The following is a 22,608-nucleotide window of genomic DNA, read 5'->3' on the forward strand; positions in this document are numbered from 1 at the left end:
GATAAAAAAAAAAAAGAAATGAATAAAATTCGCAAACTTTTCAAATTCTTTTGAACAAATAAAGTTTATTGACTTATGTCCAAAAAATAAGTTTTGTTTTAACTTTATTTCTAAAAATAAAAACAACTCAAGATTTATAAATTTAAAATCAGAAATAGAAGCTCATTAAATTATTAGAAGTTTTATCCGAAAGGTTTTTAATAAATTAAAAGAAAGTAAAAAAATAACCTAACAAATTTATTTACTTTGTAATTTAATTCCTTATGGGTGCCTTAAATTAGATTTCCGATAATTTTCACATTTAAAAATATAAAAAAAGTTTTGTCAGAAAATAAATAAAAAACTTATCTAATTAATGAAGAAACTTTTCTTTATAAATTCTTTTCAATAATAGATTGCGTTCAGAACAAGGTTACGACGGCGATCACGAAGTTAATCCCATTGAAAATAATCTACAAGAAACGATTTCAAATCGCGAAGGTGCAAAAACGAACATGTGATATAACGATATAAAGTCTCAAAAGTGATTCTGATTCTACCGCTCATCAGTCAAGGCCGTCTCAACATAACAAAACAATATCGTCTTCCACAGCGCGAGTTGGCATCGGAACGTAAGAGAAAGTCCTTGCGTGTATCGCTATATCGTTATATCGTCTTCTTCACTCGACGGCTTAAATCAGTTTTCAGATGCATCGCTTGGAATGAAAGTTGCTGTATCGGTTTGCCGATATAGGCGTTAAATCGATATGTCGCGATACATCGATTTATAGCCCAGTCCTAAACAGGACCCTATTTTCACAAATTCACAAAAGCAGGACCCTTGTTGAAAGAATGTAACTTACAGCTTATATTATATTCACAAATTATGAGTAGTTTTTCACAATTTTACAAAAACAGGACCTTTCACAAAATGTCTGGACAGACCCCTGATAATACAGATTGCTTACAATTCAAAATTAAATTTATAACTTAGCTCCTTTTCATGCACAGAAAAACAAACAAAGTGAAAGAAACAAACCATATGAATTAAGTGAAAGGTAAAATTAAGTGGTTAAAGTTCCTCTTTCGCATAAAGATAAAAACTAGTTTTTACTTAAGTTTTGACATTAAGTTAATATGATGTTTGCTTTTTATGTACGTTTTGTCGAATGAGGTGCAAAAGATCAAGATATTAATAGCTTATGAATGTTAATTCAACTTCTTCAAAGAACTTTTTTACAATTTATGTTGTAATTACAGGGGTCTGTCTAGGTTTTTGTGAAAATTAAAAATTTTATTGAAAAATCAACACAGAAATATGGTAAAAATATGGATTTATAATTTCTTACAGACAAAAATAAATTTAAGAAAAAGTATTTTGTGAGGGTACCGCTAAACAGTAGTAAATTAGTCCCGGACAGACCTCTGAATTATTAATAAAACAAGGTTCTGGAAACTTTATTGCTGAAATTCTAGGGTGAAAGTTATTCAAAGATTGAAGGATAACTGTTATTTTTTAACGAGTTATCAGCAATTTCTAAACTAATTTAAAGTTAATCATAGTTTTTAAGAAGCGCTCTATAATGTGAAATTCGCCTATACACTTAAATGCAGGCTTCTATCTTTGATTCAATTTAAAATAAATGCTTTACTTTTTTTGTGTCTTCTTGCTTGAAAAATAATTAAGCTGCATTTAATATTTTATTTTTTCATTTTACAGACAGACATTTCAAGCGTTTGAATAAACGATGCCAAGACATGCAGATACTCAACTTTTTATGCTCTCATTTCAAGATAACCAACCAAATGGTAAAAAAATTTATATCGCTTAAAAGGTTTTTATTTGAAGCATGTCTAAACTTTTATTAAGCTTAACCATGTAATTAACTGATTTACTATCCTATGATGAGCTATCCTGTTATTTGATATGCATTGATAATTGTTAAACTTTTGTATACATGCATCTAGAACATCTAATCCAGTGGTTCCCAACCTGGGGGCGATCGCCCTAAAGCGGGCAATAGAGCTCCTCAAGGGGGCAAAGAGTATTCCAACGATAAAAATTGCTAATAATATTAATCATCATCATCATAGTTGGCCAGACAGCCCAATGTGAGCCAATGCCTTCCTCTGAAGATTTCTCCATGACGACAACCGATTTATCTTTGATCTCCAACTTTTTTCATTAATTGCGAGAAAATCAGACTCCACTAAGTCAGCCCATCTCAACTGCGGCCTTCCCCGGTTTCTTTTTCCAGTGGGTCTAAAAAGCAGTATCTTTCTTATTGTGTCATGGGCGATTCAATTCATTCTATTTGTTTTTATGTATTTAATAATATCAGGTTGTTTATAAATCTTATTCAGTTCAAAGTTAAATCTCCTTTTCCTGTTCATTGTTTTCATTTACACCACCAAGTATACCCCGCAAAATCTTTCTCTCAAATATTGCGATACAATTTTCCTCTAATTTTGTCATTGTCCAAGCTTCTGAAGCGTATGTCAAGACTGACCGGACAAGAGTTTTGTAGATTAAGAACTTTGTTATGCTAGAAAGAAACCTAGATTTAATAAATCTTCTCAACCCTATTCGCCCAAATAGAGTTGGTTTTTTATTTCAGGAGTAATTCTGTTGTCAATGGTAATAATTGAACCTAAGTAAGTAAAATTCAAGACAGGGATCTGGGACTCTGTTTCTTGAGAATAACATATATTTTGTTTTCTCTACATTTATGACCAACCCCATTTGCGTTGCAGCCACCTCAAGGGCAGGAAAGGAACGAGCAATAATATCATTAATAACAAAAGCTATTTGAAATAGAAAACATTTGTCAAACTTATGGTTCTAGTGTAGAAAAGAATTATGATAGTTAAAAATTAAAGTTCCAGATTGTTTTAGTCATACGTTTTGGTATCGCAGATGGATATTTGACCTTCAAGATCTTTCATATACCTTCTCCTCAAATGTTCCTCTCTGGTCTCATTCCTTGCCCTCCGATTTTAAAAGGCATGTAATAGGATAGACAAAACATCTATCGCTAGATAACTCTGTGGTTTAACAGTTATAATATAGCTTTCAGGAAAACTCCAGACCGCCGTTTCATCGAATTGCTTGACTCGTTTACTGATCCTGTTTTAAGTGAGAGTTTGAAGCAACGTAAGTTGGAAACTGCATACCTTACGGATAAAATCAACATTATCAAGGCTAAGGGAATCATATCTTCATTCATTGCCAAGTTTGATATCTACAAGTCAAACATTGGTCACAAAGAGCTAATGCAATTTCTAACTCTTAAAAAGTGTCCAATGGCAGATATCGAGATTCTGGAAAATAAAATCTTAATTTTTACTGATATGGAATCAAGAGTTAAAGAAATTCCGGGTTGGATTTTTGATCCTTTCTCTTTTGAAGTTGTGGGTAAGCTTGGTTCCTCTTTGCAGACTGAGTTTTTAGTATGACTGTGAAGCTAAAGTCGTCATTAAAAAATATGGTTACGAGTTAGCTTGGGTAAAGCTTGTGGAAGCAAACTGAGCCACTCTTCTCGTTCCCATCAACATATATAGTGGAGAGAAGGTTTAGTTATGTCGTCCAGCTTCTCACAAAGCAAATAAATAGGTTGGACATTTGCTTCAAAGGAGACCTGCGTTAAAATCTGACATTCAAGCTTTAACTGAAATACACCAAGCACTTTCTCACTCTTCCTTTTTCTTGATTACGTTCAAATATGAATTTTAAAACATGTACTTTTGTTTTGAAATAAAAAGATGAGTATTTTTTTTTTAATTAATAAAAATGCCTCCTTATTTTCAAATATAACTAAGCATATTTTTAGTTGCTCACAAGCAAAAGGTTGAGAACCACTAATCTATCTCTACAGCAACCAAAAAGTTATGTGTTAACATGTTTCCATAAGCTTAATGTTATGGAACCTCTGCACTGATTTTTTTTTACCTAAGTTATTCATATTTATAGTTGTTTTTCCTTCACAATTAGGTACCTACAGACTCGTCCATGGAGCAGTGAGTAAGCAGAGCTATAATTATTGAAGATGTAAAGAACTTTTGTAAATAGTATTAAAATAAATATTTTTATTCTATAACAAATTGCTATGAATACAAATTAGCACCTATACATACATAACATATCAAATACTGATTCTCATCTACAAACATCAAAATGAAGATACTCCAGACAGTCTCCTTAATTCTTCATACGTAACCCAAAATGTAATTGACCAGGGTGCCTGAAATACATGTGTTTATAATGCATACGAAGAAACAGTTATTTTGGCATGAATTTCGATTTTTTTAGTATGCTATGATAGAAAGTTATTTTTTAAATAACATAGGTAAATTTGACTTTCTTCCACTAAATCGCAGGAACTAACTCCTGATGTAAAACCTATACTGAGCCATGAGGTGGCAAAATAAATGCCGAAAAGTTTCTGCCATTATTACTTAGGCATGTATCTACTGTTTTTAGACCCTTCTTAGGTGCTTGCTACTAAAATCATTTTAAAGTCTAAAAATTATAATAACAATTCTTAGAACAACAGAGCTGTTGGCTTTTGAATTTGAAGTTTATACTAACCTGATACGGATAATTCAATGTCTTTGTTGTTGTGGAATAAATGTGACTGCAAAAATATTCATTTTTATAGTGGACTCTGCTTAACACTGCACTCCTAATTAAAAGATCTTTGCTCCTACAGGGTGTTCAAAAATACTCACCCTTATTGTATATTTTTAAAAACACTTCTCAAAGATGAATTAGTCACTAGAGGTTGAAAATGCATATTTGAGCCAGAAGAAAAATATTATTGCAAGTAACACTTGAATACTATTAAGGCAAACTGAGCAGGTATTGAGTTCAAGAACAAAAAGATCCAATCATAAGTTATTCAGTGTTCATATATTTTAAAACTTACCATCCTAGTCCAAATGGGTACAAATCCTTTATACAAGGCCATAAATCCTTCTTCCTGTACAGTTTTTACTAAACAATCAATGGAAGACTTGTAAAATAGTCCTCTGTTAAAAAAAATAATAATAAAATTAGTTCACTAGACTCTTGTGCTATTTTAAATATAGTTTAAAATCCTGGAACACCTACTTTCCATTTGAGTCTAAAGGCTGATTCATTACTCTAGTTTTAATGACATCAGCAGGTGTACCAAGAGTAGCAGCAATCAATCCTGAGCAACCACTACAAAATTAAATATAATAAGCATTATTTCTAGTTTTTTTATTACATTTCAAAGTTGCTTTCATTTTATTAAATAGAAAAGAAAGCATGTTCTCTAATATTAGTACAAAAATTAACTACTAAAAAAAATTATAAAATTCTGTTTCCTACCAAAATTATTTACCTTGCAAGCATATGAGTCAGCCAATTATCCTTAAGGTTGTTTCTTAACATAAAATGTTTGCTACACTCATATGTGGCAAGATCTATAAAAAAAAATCATTTGGTAGTATAAAAGAAAAAGGATCAATAAAAAATACATCATGCATAACAAACTATTAAGAGAAATTAAAACTATAAGGCAGTTCAGCATCCTCTTATGCAATTCCCTTTTAATTTTAGACACCTGCCTCACTAACTTTTGAATGTGTGTTTATTGGTATCATGGTGCGAATATTCATAAATCATATAATTTTTTCCTAATACTTTTTGTCCTTCGTGGCACATGTAACAGGAGAATTATTAAATCAATGTATTTGCCCTTTTTTTATTTATATATATATATATAACTGTTGTTGAACAGTTGACCCAATTTTGAGTTTACAACTATATTCAACTGCATAGCCTTGTAATTTTGAACCCAATCCAAAAGATAAAGGAATTCCAGGATGAAGTGAGGGACATTTTGACTAAACTAACCTGCATTTGTGTTACAGGGAGAGGAAAACCTCGCACTGTTAGCCTAACGGCAAGATAACTCTACCTGTGATCCGTCTACTAGTACAAGCCGGGTGTTGGATTTGAACCTGGTTCATTTCATTAGGAGGCAAACTCCGTATCCCTTGAGCCACCGCACCCACCTTTTTTTTCTTATTTGACTACAGTCAAAATGAATTAATATTTAATATATTACGACATGGAAATTGTGCATTTCAACATTCACTTTTCAAAGAGCTGGATGCCATCGTAAATTCCAGTTAGTTTAAGTTAATGCAAATGATTTCCTCATTGTTTTTAAAGCTTCAATCGCACATTGAGTATAAACATATACTAGGATCTAGAATTAAAACACAGTCCTATTTTAAGCATAAAGTGGTAGATAACAGAAAAAAACATCCACTTGGTGAAAACAAATACGTACTTCTACTATTTTCATACATTTGTTTTTCACAAACAGACCACTGTTTACTTTACTTTTCTTTATTCACCACTATTTACTTTACATTATGTGAATTAATCCATTGCTACGATAATTTTTACATGAAATTCACGAATTGTTCAATTACATGAATCCAGAACATGTAAATTTAGTTGAATTAACCCTGAATCAACAAAACTTTTCCATCCTCAAAACAAAAGATAAAATAGGATTGTGTCCATAATAATCCACACTTATTTTTATTAAAATACTACTGACACTGATATTTTAATGCTATAAATGATTTTCAAGCATTTGTTGTAATAAATCAATATTTGAACCTAAAAACAATTTAATTGAGACAAAAATTTTTATTTAAAGTTAATATAAAGTTACATTATCAATTAACTGTTTCTAAATTGTCCAACGCAAAGTCAATTGGGATCCATCAATTTTCTATTCATGCTTTATTAAAACATTTTTTCTTAATAGTTAAGCATCCTAATATAGATCTAGTCCTAATATAATCTTGATCTAGTGCAGTGGTTCCCAAATTTTGACTCATTTTCCCTTTTTCACAATCGCTATAAAATAGTTCCTGATAAACTTCTTACTAAATATAACTCCTTATTAGAAATTCAAGAAAGTATAAAAAGGACTCCACCCCACCCTGTTTTGGTACAATAATCTAGTGCTGCGATTCCTTATTTTTATTATTTATTTTTTTTGGCTATTTAACCCTAAATGATCAAGCTTCTTTTGGCAGAATCCTGGCTTAATAAATAAAATAGATAAATAAAAAAAAACGTGAGCATATTAATCAATAAATGACTTGATTTTGAAAATAGTTAATAAATAAAATGAAATTTTTTTATCGTTTTATCATTAATTACCTTTAATGTCTGACAATTAATTTTACAGTCCTGAAGCTGTGCTTAATTTTGTAATTAATTTATTTTTGGTGTATATAACACAAAACGAAAATAAAATCCAAATTTATGGTTTTCTTTGAAAAACTAAAAAGTACTATAAACGATGAAAAATTTTAATATGGAAACATATTATCATTTTGGCTTGAAAAATACTACAGGAAATGCTAATTATTTTTTTATAAGTGCATGTCCTATCTATAATTTATTTAATATATAGTTATCAGAAAAATATTTTTTAAAAACATGTAGCCATTTCTTTTTTATTGGCATCTTACTTTCATAACGGCTACCGAAATATTAAATGAATAATGGATTATTGATTGAATATGTTTTAAAAATCATCATATGTTTAATAATCATAAAAATAAAAGAAAAAAAACCTTACTCTCAAAACTCTTATGAAACCCTAGGGTTCCGTGGGACACCATTTGGGAACCGCTAATTTAGTGCATGAATACAAAATGAGTCTACAAAATAAAATGTTAATCAGCATTGAAATAAATAATAACTAAGAGACCCCAAATTATATCTGAGTTTAAACCTAATTTTAATTAATCAGGCCTTGATAGTAACAAAGATACTGTTTCTGTACCAGAAGGGAAACTCACTTTCTGAATAAACCATACACATAATGTTTCAATTTATATATAATGTACAATTTTTTTCTTAAATTTAAAAACAAATATTTTAACTATTTTTTTTTTAATTTACTAACAAATAGAGATTGGAAGTCAAGGCATACCACCCATGTTGACCAGAGCAGCTCTTTGAACGTTAGGGACCCAGCCCTTCCACAGACCTTTAATTCCACTTTCTGTCACTATCTTCTGGAATGCATGCCACGTGCTTCTTACCCTGCAAATATAATTACACAGATATGAAAAACGTATTTTCTTAAAATCTCATAAATACAATAGACTTATCAACAAGGTCGGATAAAAATTCACATTTTAATGAAAACGGCAAACTCATTTTTATGACGATATTATGCCAATACAATTCTCCAGCAGCTTTTTCAGAAAGTTAATATTTTTAAAAAAAACTCATGAAAATATATTAACGTGCCTTAAAATGATACATTTGTATTAAACACTTGCTTCTTGTTAAATTTTCCACAAAAAAAAAACATTTTTATCTGTTAATTTTAAATTTATATTAAAAGAATTTTTCAGCATCACTCAAATCAGTTTTTGACAGTTTCAATAAAAGTACAGTTCTCAAAATTTTTTAGAGTGTTGCACAGTATTAAATTAGTTATCCAAAATAACTAAATGCATAATCTTATTGCTTTAAATGTTGCATACAAATGCACACAGAAGTTTATCAAAATTTATCGAGTACTATTTCTCCTATTCTTAAAATGTGAAACTTATAATTCCCACACCTCTTAAAAAGGTATGAGGCAAAATAAAATACTATATTATCAAAAGTTTGCTTTTGCTCACAAAAAATAGAAAACCAATTAAAAGTAAAAAATGTTTTCTAAAATCCAATTGGAAGCAATGGGCTTTTAACAACTTCTATAAAGCAGGTTAAGAATATAGAAATAATTAGATAAAATTTTAAATCAGTTTTTTCCTAAAAGCACTTATTTGTAGTTAGCTTTTTAATGTAATATTTTACTCTATTAGTTCAATTTAAAATAAATGCAATATTTACCACAACCATAGACAAGACTCAAAACCTCTTTTTTAAATTAAATTTTGAAGAAAATTATTATATAAATTGATCATAAAAGTTAATAACAAGCTGCAAGGAATACCAAAAAACTTTTCTGCATCAACTTAATAAAAAAGGAGATAGTTAGGCATTCATTGAAACTTAATTATTCTATGTTCTGAAACAATAAATGAAGCATTGAAAATTATGATATTAATATTTTTCGATTTAAAATATTTCAATACACGAAACTTGTTAAAAGTAATAATATTAAAAAGACTAATAAATATTCAACCTTGGAGGATAACCTTCTAATCTTCTTCTTCCTTCCATTTGCATCTGAACTTTAACCAGATCCGTAGGACTAGCCAAAAACTGACCTAAAGCGCCAGATGCACTTCCACAGAGAACAGATTTCCTACAGAGAAATTTATTTTAGTCAATTTTATATTAAAAAGTATGCAAAACTAGTACAGAGTAATTTCGTAGTAGTTAAGGTGATATAATTCTCTCTTGCTTCTTACGACACTTGGACAAGCCAAGCCTTTGCCAATTAAGTCAGTAAATTGAATCTTTCATTTTACCGCAGAGTGCCACTAAAGTGAAAGTACAATATGCTCAAAACCTCCCCGATAGATGGCAGCGACAGACATTTGTGAGGCCACTTCCACAATTTTTACATAGATCTGAAGGGGTAGGAAATTTTCCCTAGATCCCTGCACCCACAATACCACAGGACCTTTCGATTCCACAGATTGAGTATGTATATCATATGTACTTGGTGGGTCTTAGTATAGTTGAAGGTCCATGAGGTCTGGAGTCCATTTCTCTAACCACTGAGCTACCGTGGCTTTTCATAATTCTCTACAACGTTCAACTACTATCATTTAAGTCTATGCACAAGATGTGATTGAAGTTTTCATAAAAATATAGATCATAATAATTCAGATAATAGGGTTTTGATTTTTTTCCCCATTTACCATTAATTTTAGCAACCAATTTTATTTTTTTTAATCAAACAAAAAAAGGGAATCTTATAGAAATAGTTAAATATCAATTAATTATATTAACTAAATTTGTTATCTACAATTTTCAGAGAATGGCCAAACTGCCAATCAAAATATATAATGTTTAGATTACTTTCTATACGAAACATAATTGTGCATCGCTAAAGTAGCCTTCAAACATTTTAGCAGACTCAAGCTATAAATCAAGAATGAGATTGCGGAAAAGGATGTGAAATAAAACAAAATGTGTCTAAAACAGAATTTAGAAAACTATTTTGTGATAAGCAAATTCAATGATTTATGATAGTGTTTAACGATTTAAATTAAATATTGAGTGAAGGGGAGGATATTGAATTTTATATTATATAATAATAGTTTACAGAAAGTTAAGTTTTTTAACAAAAGAATCTATTAACAGAAGAATGGGTCAGAAAATGTAGTATTTGAAAAATATTCAAATTATCTTGAAATAATAGAGTATCAGTAATAAAGTTTATTGATTGAATGTAGGGTTTAGTGGCACGATGTCCATATGAGGACATGCTGCACCACAGTAATAAAGTTTAAATTGCTATTTGAAATTAAAACTACGAATATATATTAATGGAAAAGACAAACAGATAAACTGACCGTAGAAGCTTTCATTTAATTGAACTAATATAAAATTACAAGATTTAATTAAAGAACCCCTCAATAAAATATGGTAAAAAATCCATATTGCTAGGACATGATCTCCATCTCCGGATTGTGAAGTAAATTTTTTGATATGATTTTGGAAAGTGCATGATAGCAAATTTTGGGCAGGGGGCCATTTTTTACCATAAAAAAATTTGAAAAATCAGAAATATATCTAAAATCGTAAAATAATGGGGGAAAAAACTCACAAATTCTTTTGTGTGCGACATATTTAGAGTTACTCTATATTGATTACTAATGACACCAATTTTTAATAACAATTGTCAATTATGATAACAAACATGACTCTTTTAAGAAAATGTTTAAAAAATATCAACATACTTTTTATGAATTTTTAAATGGTGAATAAAAATGATAATTACTCTGCAGTATAAATAAATAAAAGAATGCAATAGAATATTGTAATCATTAAAATTTAACCTCTGGTAAGTTAACTTACCAGAGAGCTGGAGCACCATTTGAATTTGGTTTTAACAGCTTTTCTCTAAACATCTCGTAGAAGGTCATCCTACAGCCACTGTATACTAAAATACATAAACTTCTGTTATAGTCATGGGGTTTGTTTTTCCTTGTATTACATATATTGTATAAAAATTATTAATATTTTTGAAGAGCATAATATTTTATTTAATTATCACTATGGCAATTAAAGATAATTATTAAAATATTGGCAAAAAATTTTTAAAATAAGCTAATGGTGTATAAAAGAAAAATACCTAAATGTCGATAAATAGCAGGCGTCACACCTTGCCAGAGTTTCAGCAAACCTTCTTCTTGCACTAAAATTAAAAACACATTTAAAAAAATATAATGTGTGGCAAATAGTTGGCATAGATTGAAAAAATTTCTAATGGCTTTTCACAGTAGAAAAAGATATCAATTTATCACCCAACTGCAGCGACATAATAACCCATGAAAACCTAGGCATTTTGCAAACAGTAAAAAGATTAATGCCCTTTCTCAAATGTGAAAAAAAGCACAAAATCTCAAAAAAATATCTTAAAAGAGTGAAAAAGTAAAAAAATTCAGAAAACATACTGTTGTAATTCGCTGGGAAGGATAGCTACGAAGTCTTTTTTCTTTTTATACCGCCAGATGGCGTTCTTTTTAAATTTGTATGTGTTTGTTTGCTTTTTGTTAATAAACTTTTATTTTCTGTCTGAATCTCGATCCACGGACTACAGTTGGCAGCACGGCTGTGGTTTTGAAAATTATGATGCAGTAAAAAGTTTCACTTAGTTTCGCTGTGATTTACATCGTTTAGATTCCAAAATCAAAATGAACAGGGATCTGCCGAGTATCCCACTGCTGAACAGTGAAAACTTTTACCAGTGGAGTATTAAAGTCAAGGCTTTGCTGACACTTAAGAAAATAGCTAATGTGCTAACTGAAGAAGCCCCCGTTGATCCAAAGTTGCGAGAACAATGGACTCTAAACAATGATGACGCAGTTGCATACATACAACTATCGCTTTCTGACGACCAAAGTCTTCAGTTCGCAAACGAAACTAATGCTAAAATTCTATGGGGAAAAATTCAAAGCACATTTACTGGTAAAACAGAAGATCAAAAAATCGATGCAAGTAACAAAATAAAAAATCTTGAAATGAAAGAAAATGAAAATGTGTCAGACTATATTGCAAGATCACGAGGACTTAAACGAAATGTTCATCACTTGGACTGCAAATTTCTGAAAGAGAACTTGTTTATTATACTGTTAGAGGATTAAGAGGAAAATTTTCAAAAATAAGGGAAATTCTGAAAACCTAACACGAAAAACAAATGGAGGAAATTTTAGAAATACTGCGGGAAGAAGAAAACATCTTATCAAAATTAAAGAATGATATTCCTAGACGAACAGAAGCATTCGGAGTAAAATATAAATATGAAAATAGAAGCAAGAAAAAAATTTTCATCTGCCATAAAACGAATCACCTAGCTAAAGACTGCTATTTCCGAAACAAGTAGGAGGAAAATCTTTTTCAGGTTGTGTAATTATGATTGGTAATTCTCTTGTTACATGGAAAAGTAGAAAACAAAGATGTGTAGGACTATCAACATGTGAAGCTGAATTATTTGCTGCAGCTGACACAGCTCGAGAACTTACTTGGACAATAAATATGTTAAATGAACTGAACTGTAAAAAATTTATTGATGCTCCTGTTACTATATTTTCTGACAGCCAAGCAGTTATTGACTGGTTGAACAATGGTAAATCTTCTAACAAAACCAGGCATATAAATCTTAAATTTCATTATGTGCGAGATATGATTGAAGATAAAATGTTAAAAACTGCTTATAACAATACTAATGATAATATTTCTGATTTTTTAACTAAAGCTGTAACTTTTGAGAAGTTAATTTTTTCTTTGGAAAAAATGAGTTTAATTTGAAATTTATATTAAGAGAATTAATATTTTTTGATGTATATTGTTATTTGTTTCAAAAAGTAAAATCCTTCTCGCAGGGGGAGATTGTTGTCATTCCCTGGGAAGGATAGCTACGGAGTCTTTTTTTTTTTATACCGCCAGATGGCGTTCTTTTTAAATTTGTACGTGTTTGTTTGCTTTTTGTTAATAAACTTTTACTTTTTGTCTGAATCTCGATCCATGGACTACACATACAAATGTCATTAATGAGCCTTACTCAGAAGGGGGGAAAAAAACTTAGCAAAGTGCAACTTACCAATACCAAAAGCAGTATGAAACATCCCTCTCGATTTTAAACCAGCACTACAAGCATTACATTTATTTAATGCTGTTTCTCCTTGTATTTGTAATCTTGTTTTGGTAATATCCAGGGGATATGTTGCTGGAAAAAAAAGTTTTCAAAAACCAATTAAAACTTAAACTATATTTAAATATATAAAACTTCATTTTAAGATGATCTTTTATCAATATAACTTATTTACTTTGAAAATATAGCATTGTTTAATTGTTCTTCAATACTAAGTCTTTAAAATAGTGTTATTAAACAGGAATGATCCATGCATAGCCTAATTTACTAATAGACATTGAAATTAGAGCATTGGAGTAAAAAAAAAATTAGAAAAATCTTATTTCCTTAAAATTTAACTTAAGTAAAATATGCAAACTTAGTATTAAGGTGTCCCTTTACTGAATTTAATCCTAATATGTCTTTTCCAGGAACTGATTTGTTACTATCCATTTTTTTTCTAGAAAAAATAAAGCAGGTCTATACAAAATAGCAAAAACTTATTGGGACGGCCTTGGCCTGTCATAGGCTGTAGTGCCCAAAAAGAATACAGAAAATTAGCCCCTAGGCAACATTACCAGTATGCACTGCGTTAATTATATACCAAACTACCGTATCCCAGGCATTAATACTTCACTTTAAAAAACACCAGTGTAGGATATACTAGAAAAAAGTATCTCAGATCAGTAGCGCTTAACCCTAAAAATCATCAGTGTTGGTTAAATTACAAATGTATTAATAAAACAAAAATTTTACAAATATATTTCAAATCATTTCCACCAGTCAAAAAATATGATAATGCTCGACACAAAATTATATAACAAAATAAGAAAATCCACATAATATTTAAAAAAAAAACACCTAAAAACTATAATTCCATTCATAAATTGTCAAATGACAACCAAATTTATCAAATATTCCACTGCAAATTAATCCAATATTCAACAATATTTTCACCTCTTCATTTTCACCACACATCAATAACTTATAAAGGCATGCATGATTCGAATGGCCATGTTCACCATAATGACTACCAAAAAAAAAATATTTTTCTTTTAAAAAAACTGAACTTGCAACTTCGCCTGCATACTCATAAGTTACTCAAATCAATACAAAAATACCTATCTTCACACCAAGTTTAAGAAATAAATGCATTTACAAAATGCAGAGAGTTCTCCCAAGGAATAAAAAAGGGTAAGGTGCTGCCCTTCAAAAAAGAGCACTCATTTAACACAGTAAAAATTTATCAAAATGTGTAATAATGTGAAATTAAATTAATTTTGAAATGAATTTAATTTTAAAAGAATAGTATAGACACTTATACAAAAAAATTTTTTATTTACTATCAGAAGAGATATTTTCTACACTGACTGTTCAACCATAAAGCCTACTTTAAAATGTTTAAGTATGTTAAAAAAAATTTATGTTTTTAGAAATAAAAAATATTATGAGTTTGCATTTGCAGATACTTTTAAAGTGCGAGCACAACTAATTTTTTTATTATTATTTGATTTTACTCAGTTTATTCTCATTATTTTCGAAACATAACATTTTTCAATTGTAAAGTCTATACAAACTATTATTAACCAGTAATGATCAAGGTACAGCCTAATTTGTTATTTATATAATTATATTATCTCTAATTTAAGTAAGTTATCTAAAAAAATGAATAAATAAAAATAAATTCTATAATACACTAGCTAAGGGGCCGTTCAAAAAGTACGTACATCCCGAAGGGGGGGGAGGGGATTTGCTATTATGTACGGTTTTGTACGATGGGGAGGGGGGGAGGTATTATACAAAGTACGTACTTTATAAACATACACCAAATTTAAATTTGACTTTATCCTACACACTCCTTAAGTAAATATTTAATTTTATTTAAAACATAATTATTTTAATTTTTATGAAAAAGGGGGGTAGGCTAATAAAATGTACGTACTCTAAGGGGGGGGAGTAAGACCTTATGTACGGTAATGTACGAAGGGGGGGAGGGGTTTGAAATTTCTCCATTTTTGTGTACGTACTTTTTGAACGGCCCCTAACTGAGTAACTTAAATATGTAAAATGAATCCTAAGATGGCCTTTTATTAATGATTACTACTAACATTATTTTTTAAATATAAAATTTTTTTTCTTTGTTCTCTATTAATTCTCTACAAAACATTATAATACATTGCCTAATTTATTAGGAACATATTTCCAAACTAGGGTATAAAAAAAAAACTATTTTTAATTACATTTCTTTTCTAACTTGAATATCTGAATAGATGTCAAGTATTGAATGTGTATTAAATTTTTGAAATCTTTATTACATTATTTTAAGAAATTTATACACATTTAAATTTATATATTATAAATCTTTATTAGATTATTTAAAAGCATGAAATTAATAATTGATACACTTATAGCAAAATGGACAAATTCAATTCCTGCTTTTTATGCTCTTTTATTTCATGTAATAATTTAGTTAAAGATTATATAAATTGCATGCAAAGTTATTAACATAAGACCAGAAGTTATCATACTAAATTCATAGTATTAATGACTTTTAAACTCTATAATGTGATTATTTTTAATTCAAAACTGTCCATTTTTTTAATGCATGCATTCTAAAAGTAAATTCAAAATGTATGAAAAGCACATTTATAGTAACACTTTCATCTGCATAGTCTTATAAGAATAAAAGTATGCATATTTTTCTATATTTATTTGGCAATAATAGTAGCTATATGCATGTGATAAGGCTTGAACAATTTAAATTTTTTATTGGATACTTAAAAAAAATTTTATCTCTTCTTCACAATTTTTTTTTTTAAATCATAGCTTGATCTTTCGTTTGCCCTTATCAAATAATAGCATAAGAAAATTTTGTAATGCAAGACAAAATTATCGACAAGACGGTGTTTAACTCACACTGAATAAACGTGACTACTTTATCATGCATAGTAACTATGCATTCTAATCTGCTTAACTATTTGGTTATCAAAGTTGTCCTTGATATAATGCTTAAGTGTCATAACATAATAGCAAGGTGAAATTTATTTCTGTTTGCAATGTAAAGAAAAATTTACAAATATTTCTAAAAAAAATGTGTTTGCGAATGCAATATTTTAATGCTTTTATATTTTCTATTCCTAATTTTCTTCGATACAAATTCTTTCCTAAGAAATTAAATTAAGAGATGATTTATTCAACTATATTACAAATAAAGCAAATAAGGAAAAATAGTTTTCCCTTTGCTTATAACCTATTAAAAATTGATAATTACCTATTTCGGCAACACTTGCAGCGCATGATGATAAAATGTATTTAAAGAAAAAACTTTCTGTCCTGTGTACATTTTTACTTTTTGACTCTGAATTCATTATCTACTGTCAAATTACAGGCTTGAACGAACGCGAAAGATGTTGGAAACGTCTATATATCATGAGCGCACAAAGTTCAAGGAATTCCAAGTCTAAGTGACTCGTTTGTTTACAAACTTTACCTAACGACACAGTTACAGTTGGAAAAAACTTCGATGAATTTGGAGTTCCAAATTGTCCAATTGGTTGGTTTGATTACATCACAAAAACAAAAAAATCGGGGGGGGGGGAGAATAAAATTTTGAAGCTAGATTAAATTTCACAAGGTCATCGTCATTCTTGACCTTTGTCTTATGTTTGTGGTTCATAGCCAGTTGTATGTAAACATACTTGTGACAAAGAGAAGGATAAAAACAGTTGTTAGATAAAGAAATTTCCATTAATTGAATGATAAAGGCCACTTGTTATAAACATCAAGCTGTAAAGCATGAAAATGAAAGGAAATTTACTAACTATTTATATATTTTAAGTAGGGCGAAACTGGTATCATAGCGAGTTAAGGTGGCTTGCTTGCGGCAGGAAGGGGTTAGAATTAAGTACTTGCTTTTCATACAGGCGATATAAGTTCAAATACCAACTGACTCGTTAATTCTTATACTGATATAGCAGTGCTGACTCAAATCTATTAAAATGATAACTCTACTCCAATAATAGGAAGACTTCTACTTCGATACCTGCACCGAAAAGTCGCAAAATTTTGGTCAACAACCGGTCAATGGCAAAAGGGAAACTGAGATTTCCGGCAAAGTAATCCCCAAAATCTGGTAACTTCCAAACAGCGGCTCGGTAGAAAGTGAAAAAATGCACACAACAGAAGGGGACCAACTTGGGGGTATAACTCCTAGCAACCCTCGGGCAAACTTCTAATTGTTTTTCTTAAAAATAAAAAAAAATTTGTTGAAAATTCATTTTTTATCTTGGCGAGGAGATGATCTTAACTATGGCAACAGAGAAACTGAGAAGAAAAAAAAGCAGAGGAAAGGGGAAGATTTCCGTGTCAGGATCAAAGCAGAATAATTACTATGTCTTGACAAATTCCGGGCAGTGGCCCGCAGACAAAAAGAAAAGAAATAAAATCACAAAGCAGAACTATAAAAGAGTATAACTTATAGCCGCCCTCAGGCAAAATCTTAACGCGTTTTTTTTTTTTTTTTTTTTTTTTCCTAATTGCAAATTTAAAATCCACTTGGCACCTTGATGATTGCAGTAGGCGCTACAGGTCTACTAATTTTTTTTTTCTTTTCCAAATTCAAACACCATTTGCTATTTTATTGATGGTATTTAATGTGAATAGGTACAGGTAAGAAAATGTCCCCTAAATATTATTATTTAAAGAAAGAGCAATTTTCAACAGAAAAAAAATCCGCAAGACAAAAATCAGATTTGAACGATGCCGAACTACAAATTCATTTTGCTGAATTTGTTTCAGTAGAAAAATTTTTTAGAAACCTGAAATAAAAAAAAAATATAGAAAACACAGGAAAGGAAAAAACAACTTTAAAAAATTTCAGTATTCGATAATTAAAATATTCATTCCTCTATTTGTGGTATGTCTATATTTGGTACGATAAATAGAATAATTGTTCTACTCAAACTGAAGGACCGTCAAAAATCATTTTCACTGGTAGTTATTTCAGTAATTAAAATTTCACGTTGGGAAAACTTGAAAGGGGGCAATTGCCCCTTATCAATACAAACTTAAAAATCGTCGGGAACATGCTACCGTCTTGAAAAGAAATATAAATACATTTTAAAAAAAAGTCTTTATTTATTTGTGTAAATGAGAATAAATTAAGAGTAAAGACGAGAATGTGTTCTTTTGAATTGTACTTTACCACCAGCTTCTTGTTAACTTTTCCTCAGAAAATTCTGAGGGACAAGTCGTTTGTTTGTGGCCCTATGGAAAGTTAATTCGACCCCCCCCCCCCCGAGAGATAGGGGGTGTCTAGAAGACTGTCCTATAGCTCCTACCCCCATTGTCTTCACTTTACTACCCTTTTTGAGACTGACTATACATGCACACGTTGCTTTCAGTGTCTTGTTAAACGTCACACCGTTTAACATAAAGAATTCTATTTTTAAATTATTTGGTAAGTAGGTATAGGTACTTAATTTACACCGCACTAGATCTGTACTACGGGCTATTGGCGACGGTTTGGGAAACATTCCTGAGGATGATCCGAAGACATGCCATCGCAAATTTGCTCCCCTGCTTTGGTAACACGACGACCAGCGCGCGAAGTCGAGCACTTTGCAGTAGAACAGTTTAACGAGGACTGATACCGCACACCCTCGATCTCTACAAGGGTTGATCAAAATGGTCACTCACCCATTTACTGACCGCAGCCAGTGATGCTTGACTTCGGTGTTCTATTGGGTTAAATTATTTGGAAGAAATGAAAAAATAAATTTGTTCTGTCAATTTTTTTTTTTGCTTTTAAATAGTGTATATTTATATATGCTAATAAATTCAATTATAATTGTGCTCGTATATGAGTTAAAATAGACTTGTAATACTTAGTCCTGCCAAGTTTTTTTATGAACTACAATAAAAAGGACCTCAATTATTTTTTAGCTGAAATGCAGAAAGAATCCTTCATAGTCATAATATTCTTGGATAATCATTTAGAATTAATTTATATTTGTATTGCAAATGTACATAGCAAGGTTTATTCTCCTTATGTTTCTTTTCATTAGTCTATAGACTATTAATACATATTCATTTTAATTTGTTTTAAAACTTAAAAAGCAGCATTAAAATAAAAATAAAGAAAACACAAAAAATTAAAGATTGTAACTTTTTTGCAGCATATATAATAACCAGCATTGTATAGTTTTAATGCACTTTCCATAGGTTCAAATATTTTTGGAAACAGTGAAAACTTGGTATATATCGAGATTCATATTGCGAGAAGTCCGATATTACGATACCTTCAAAACATTACAGCAATATTGACATATACTTTAAATGAATGTACAGTGCGCAAAAAAATACGTGGACCCACCGGAATAATTTTTTACCGAATGATCGGATTTTCATGTTCTAGGACTCATTCTTAATAGTTCAAAAGGGTCACGTCAAATAGTGCAAACTATATTCTAAGTTAGGATATTCGACACAAAAACGTACTTAATCTCATAAAACATACCTTTTTTCGACGAATTCGGATTTCTGACCCCCAAATTATAAAAACCGCAATCTGGAATTATTGTTTTAAAAGTTTGTTCAGGAGCGCAGTTCAAAGTTTGAACCCATTAATGTTAGCTGTAGTTTTTGCGCATTTCACTATATTCCCAAAATTATTTTAAGCCTATTGAAAAAGGTTTGCATACAATTATAAAATCCGTTTTCTAAAGATAATTTCATGCAATAAATTTAACTTTTAGTAAATATTTATTATTTTATTTGCTGATAGTCGAAAAACTTTAGAAATACAAGGTATAAAATTTTTTTCATCATTTGAAAGAATGCAATTTTAAATGGCAAAATACAAAATTTGAACAAAATCGGCCTAATAGTTCCTAAGAAAGAAAGAAATTAAAAATACTCGTATTTTTTTAAATTTGGTCCCCTACCTCCTTAATTTTTTGTAACTTAAAATTCATAACCATAAAAGCAAAAGTTAATTTAAATTTTAGAAGAAAGAATGTTTCGCGTTGATTGTGGTAAACAATAAATTAGCTGTGTGAAATGTTATTCATTACTGGCGCAGGCCAATATGTAAAAAGCTTCTGAAGAGCGAAATAGAAATCTTAGTGAAAAGTCTGCTTTCAGTTCTGCAGAGAAAAAAAGGAATCATAAGGAGAAATTTTATAAGTCTCTGTCTCTATATATTTATTTACAATCTTTATATTAACATCCGAGTCCCCTGATTAAAATAATCCTTTTTTTTTGTCCATAAAATTGTAGAATGCAACAATTAAAAGAAAAGAATCGAATTTTACAAATTAATGGGCGAAGTTCTAGAAGTTTGTATAAAACGCGGCAAGGTATCTTTAGATAGAATACGTGGTCGTAAAAAATGTACTTATAACTTTATTTTGTTATTACAGGCTACAGAAGAGAAAATTGAATTTAACCTATAAATGACTCAAACGCCAATCGATTCTTACAAAAATAACATTTTCATATCAAAATGTTCTTTAAACGTTTCGTTAAATGTAGTAGTACATGAAATTTCAAATTTTCATTACCGAGTAATTTTTACGTTACGAGAGTAAGAAGTGAGGAAATTTTTTGAAATAGGGGTGACTGCGACAACAATTTTCCTTTATTACAAAAGTAATTTTTAAACTTACAATGTGTGGTAAATTGCACCATACAGTACAAAATACATCGACAACAGAAAGAAAAAAAAAATGCGCTTTAAATTTACGTACATTAAAATGAATCTATACATTATGGTATCAAAATTAATGATTTTAGCTTCTTAGAAACACACTTGAAAAAAATTGTTGTGGAAAAAAAAAGTAAAGTATAAAATGCGTTTTAATTTAAATATTTTGAATCTATTTGTTTGATCCCCCCCCCCCTTTCGGGGGAGACTTGACCCTCTGTCCGGCAAAGTCTGGCGCCATCCTCGTTTGTCTCGATAAGGAAGATGTGGAAACAGTATACTTCTGTACAGAGAGAGCAGAGAATTGAAATGTCAATCCTGCTATGAACAATGTGCTTAAGGTATAAGTATTGTATATACTTTTTTCCTTAGATATTAAATAAAGGCTGGTTATTGTAGATTTTCCATAACTGTCACTGAAGCATTAATTTGAAAATTTTATCAATTGCTAATTTAATGTCTTTAAAATATACATTTTTAATTTCGTTTAAGAGAGCGGTCATCTTAGCCTTCCTACAAAGTGTATAATTCTTTGCTTCATAGGACAAATGAGAAAGTTCAATGTGTAATTGTATTGGCTTACATACTACTAAAACGTCTCCCGGAAGTGAATGTAGCTCAATTTTATTCTGTAGCATAATTTTATAATGTAGCGTATATTACTATCCATCATGATTAACCAATATAAATCTAATTTCGAAAAGCATACTCGATTTAATTTTTCTTCTTAAGGTTCTTTTTGGCATGTAAAATGAAAAGAAAAGAATTTAAATATTTAGCTCTCATAATTTCTCAAAAATATTAAATATGACCTTTGATAATTCCTCTGAACTTCATTTAAATTTCACAGTACTCTGTTATTAATACAACACATATTTTTAACACAAATTATCAGGGAAGTCATTTTTATTAAAGAAAAAAGCAATCCCAAATTCTACACAATTGTTTCAAAGACATTCCCTCTTTTTTTTTTTTGGTTATTTACCTCTCTTTAAATTTTGCGTCGTAGTTTCTACCACTGTTTCGTTATTGTGAGTACACATCATTGGTTTATTATAAAACTCATTTATGTGTGTGTGTGTGTGTTTTTTTTTTTTTTTTAATTTGATGCAGTATAGTCTCATATTCAGCTCTGGTTTCATTAAATCCTGTTTTCCATTCACTTTTATAAATTGAAAATTAACACATAAAGTTAAATGAAGTTAATAAATTAGTAGTTAAATTAATTTCAACAAAGTGCGTAGCCAAATTATTCAACAAAAAATAAGCACCTTTTAAGCACTTTTCAAGAACTCAAAAAATATTTTTAAGCACTTAAAAGAATATCAGAATTAGGCAGGGTTGGAAAGTTTTTGACAATTGACTGTTTTATCATGTTTTAACCGTCATGCAAAAAAAAAAACAACCTTTTGTCATTGTTTTTGACAATTGTCAAAATTGAATCATGTGAAACGAATGGCGTTTTTTGAATTGTGAAATTGTTGAATAGAACAATGTGAACTCTGCTTTTTGCATAATTCGAAGCGAAAATCAACATAGTAAAGAAAAAATCTCATTTTGAAAAAGGGAAAATTAAGTACCCAATGAAAAAGCACC

The 22,608-nt window shown here is 29.9% G+C and overlaps 2 protein-coding genes across 3 annotated transcripts in view; one reads left to right on the top strand and one right to left on the bottom strand.

Moving 5' to 3' along the window:
- Window positions 1-4,080, top strand: part of LOC107447834 (transducin beta-like protein 3) — a 47,866-nt gene extending 43,786 nt beyond the window's left edge. For both annotated transcript variants that reach the window (XM_087168246.1, XM_087168245.1), the window contains exons 21-22: window positions 1,700-1,788; window positions 3,971-4,080. In XM_087168246.1, the coding sequence (XP_087024372.1) occupies window positions 1,700-1,788; window positions 3,971-4,000 (119 nt within the window). In that variant the 3' untranslated portion in view covers window positions 4,001-4,080. The remainder of the gene's footprint in view (window positions 1-1,699; window positions 1,789-3,970) is intronic.
- On the bottom strand, window positions 4,046-16,807 carry Ucp4A (Uncoupling protein 4A). The gene is made up of 10 exons (XM_043041233.2): window positions 16,579-16,807; window positions 13,278-13,403; window positions 11,310-11,372; window positions 11,033-11,117; window positions 9,186-9,308; window positions 7,974-8,086; window positions 5,346-5,427; window positions 5,090-5,182; window positions 4,905-5,007; window positions 4,046-4,220 (listed from the first exon to the last, which is right to left on the bottom strand). Exons 1-10 carry the CDS (start codon window positions 16,673-16,675, stop codon window positions 4,149-4,151), a joined length of 957 nt encoding a protein of 318 aa, XP_042897167.1. The 5' UTR covers window positions 16,676-16,807; the 3' UTR covers window positions 4,046-4,148.
- Window positions 16,808-22,608: the final 5,801 nt, after the last annotated feature.

This window comes from Parasteatoda tepidariorum, chromosome 7, assembly GCF_982258835.1.
Source record: "Parasteatoda tepidariorum strain Cologne lab strain chromosome 7, Ptep-v5.0, whole genome shotgun sequence".
Taxonomy (NCBI): domain Eukaryota; kingdom Metazoa; phylum Arthropoda; class Arachnida; order Araneae; family Theridiidae; genus Parasteatoda; species Parasteatoda tepidariorum.

Excerpts from the sequence above, each read along its gene's own strand:
- Ucp4A (XM_043041233.2), bottom strand. The coding sequence starts at position 16,675 with ATGAATTCAGAGTCAAAAAGTAAAAATGTACACAGGACAGAAAGTTTT. Across the intron at positions 8,087-9,185 it reads TTAGAAGGTTATCCTCCAAG|GGTAAGAAGCACGTGGCATG; the intron begins GTTGAATATTTA and ends TTATATTTGCAG. Across the intron at positions 4,221-4,904 it reads TACCCATTTGGACTAGGATG|GCACCCTGGTCAATTACATT; the intron begins GTAAGTTTTAAA and ends CATGTATTTCAG.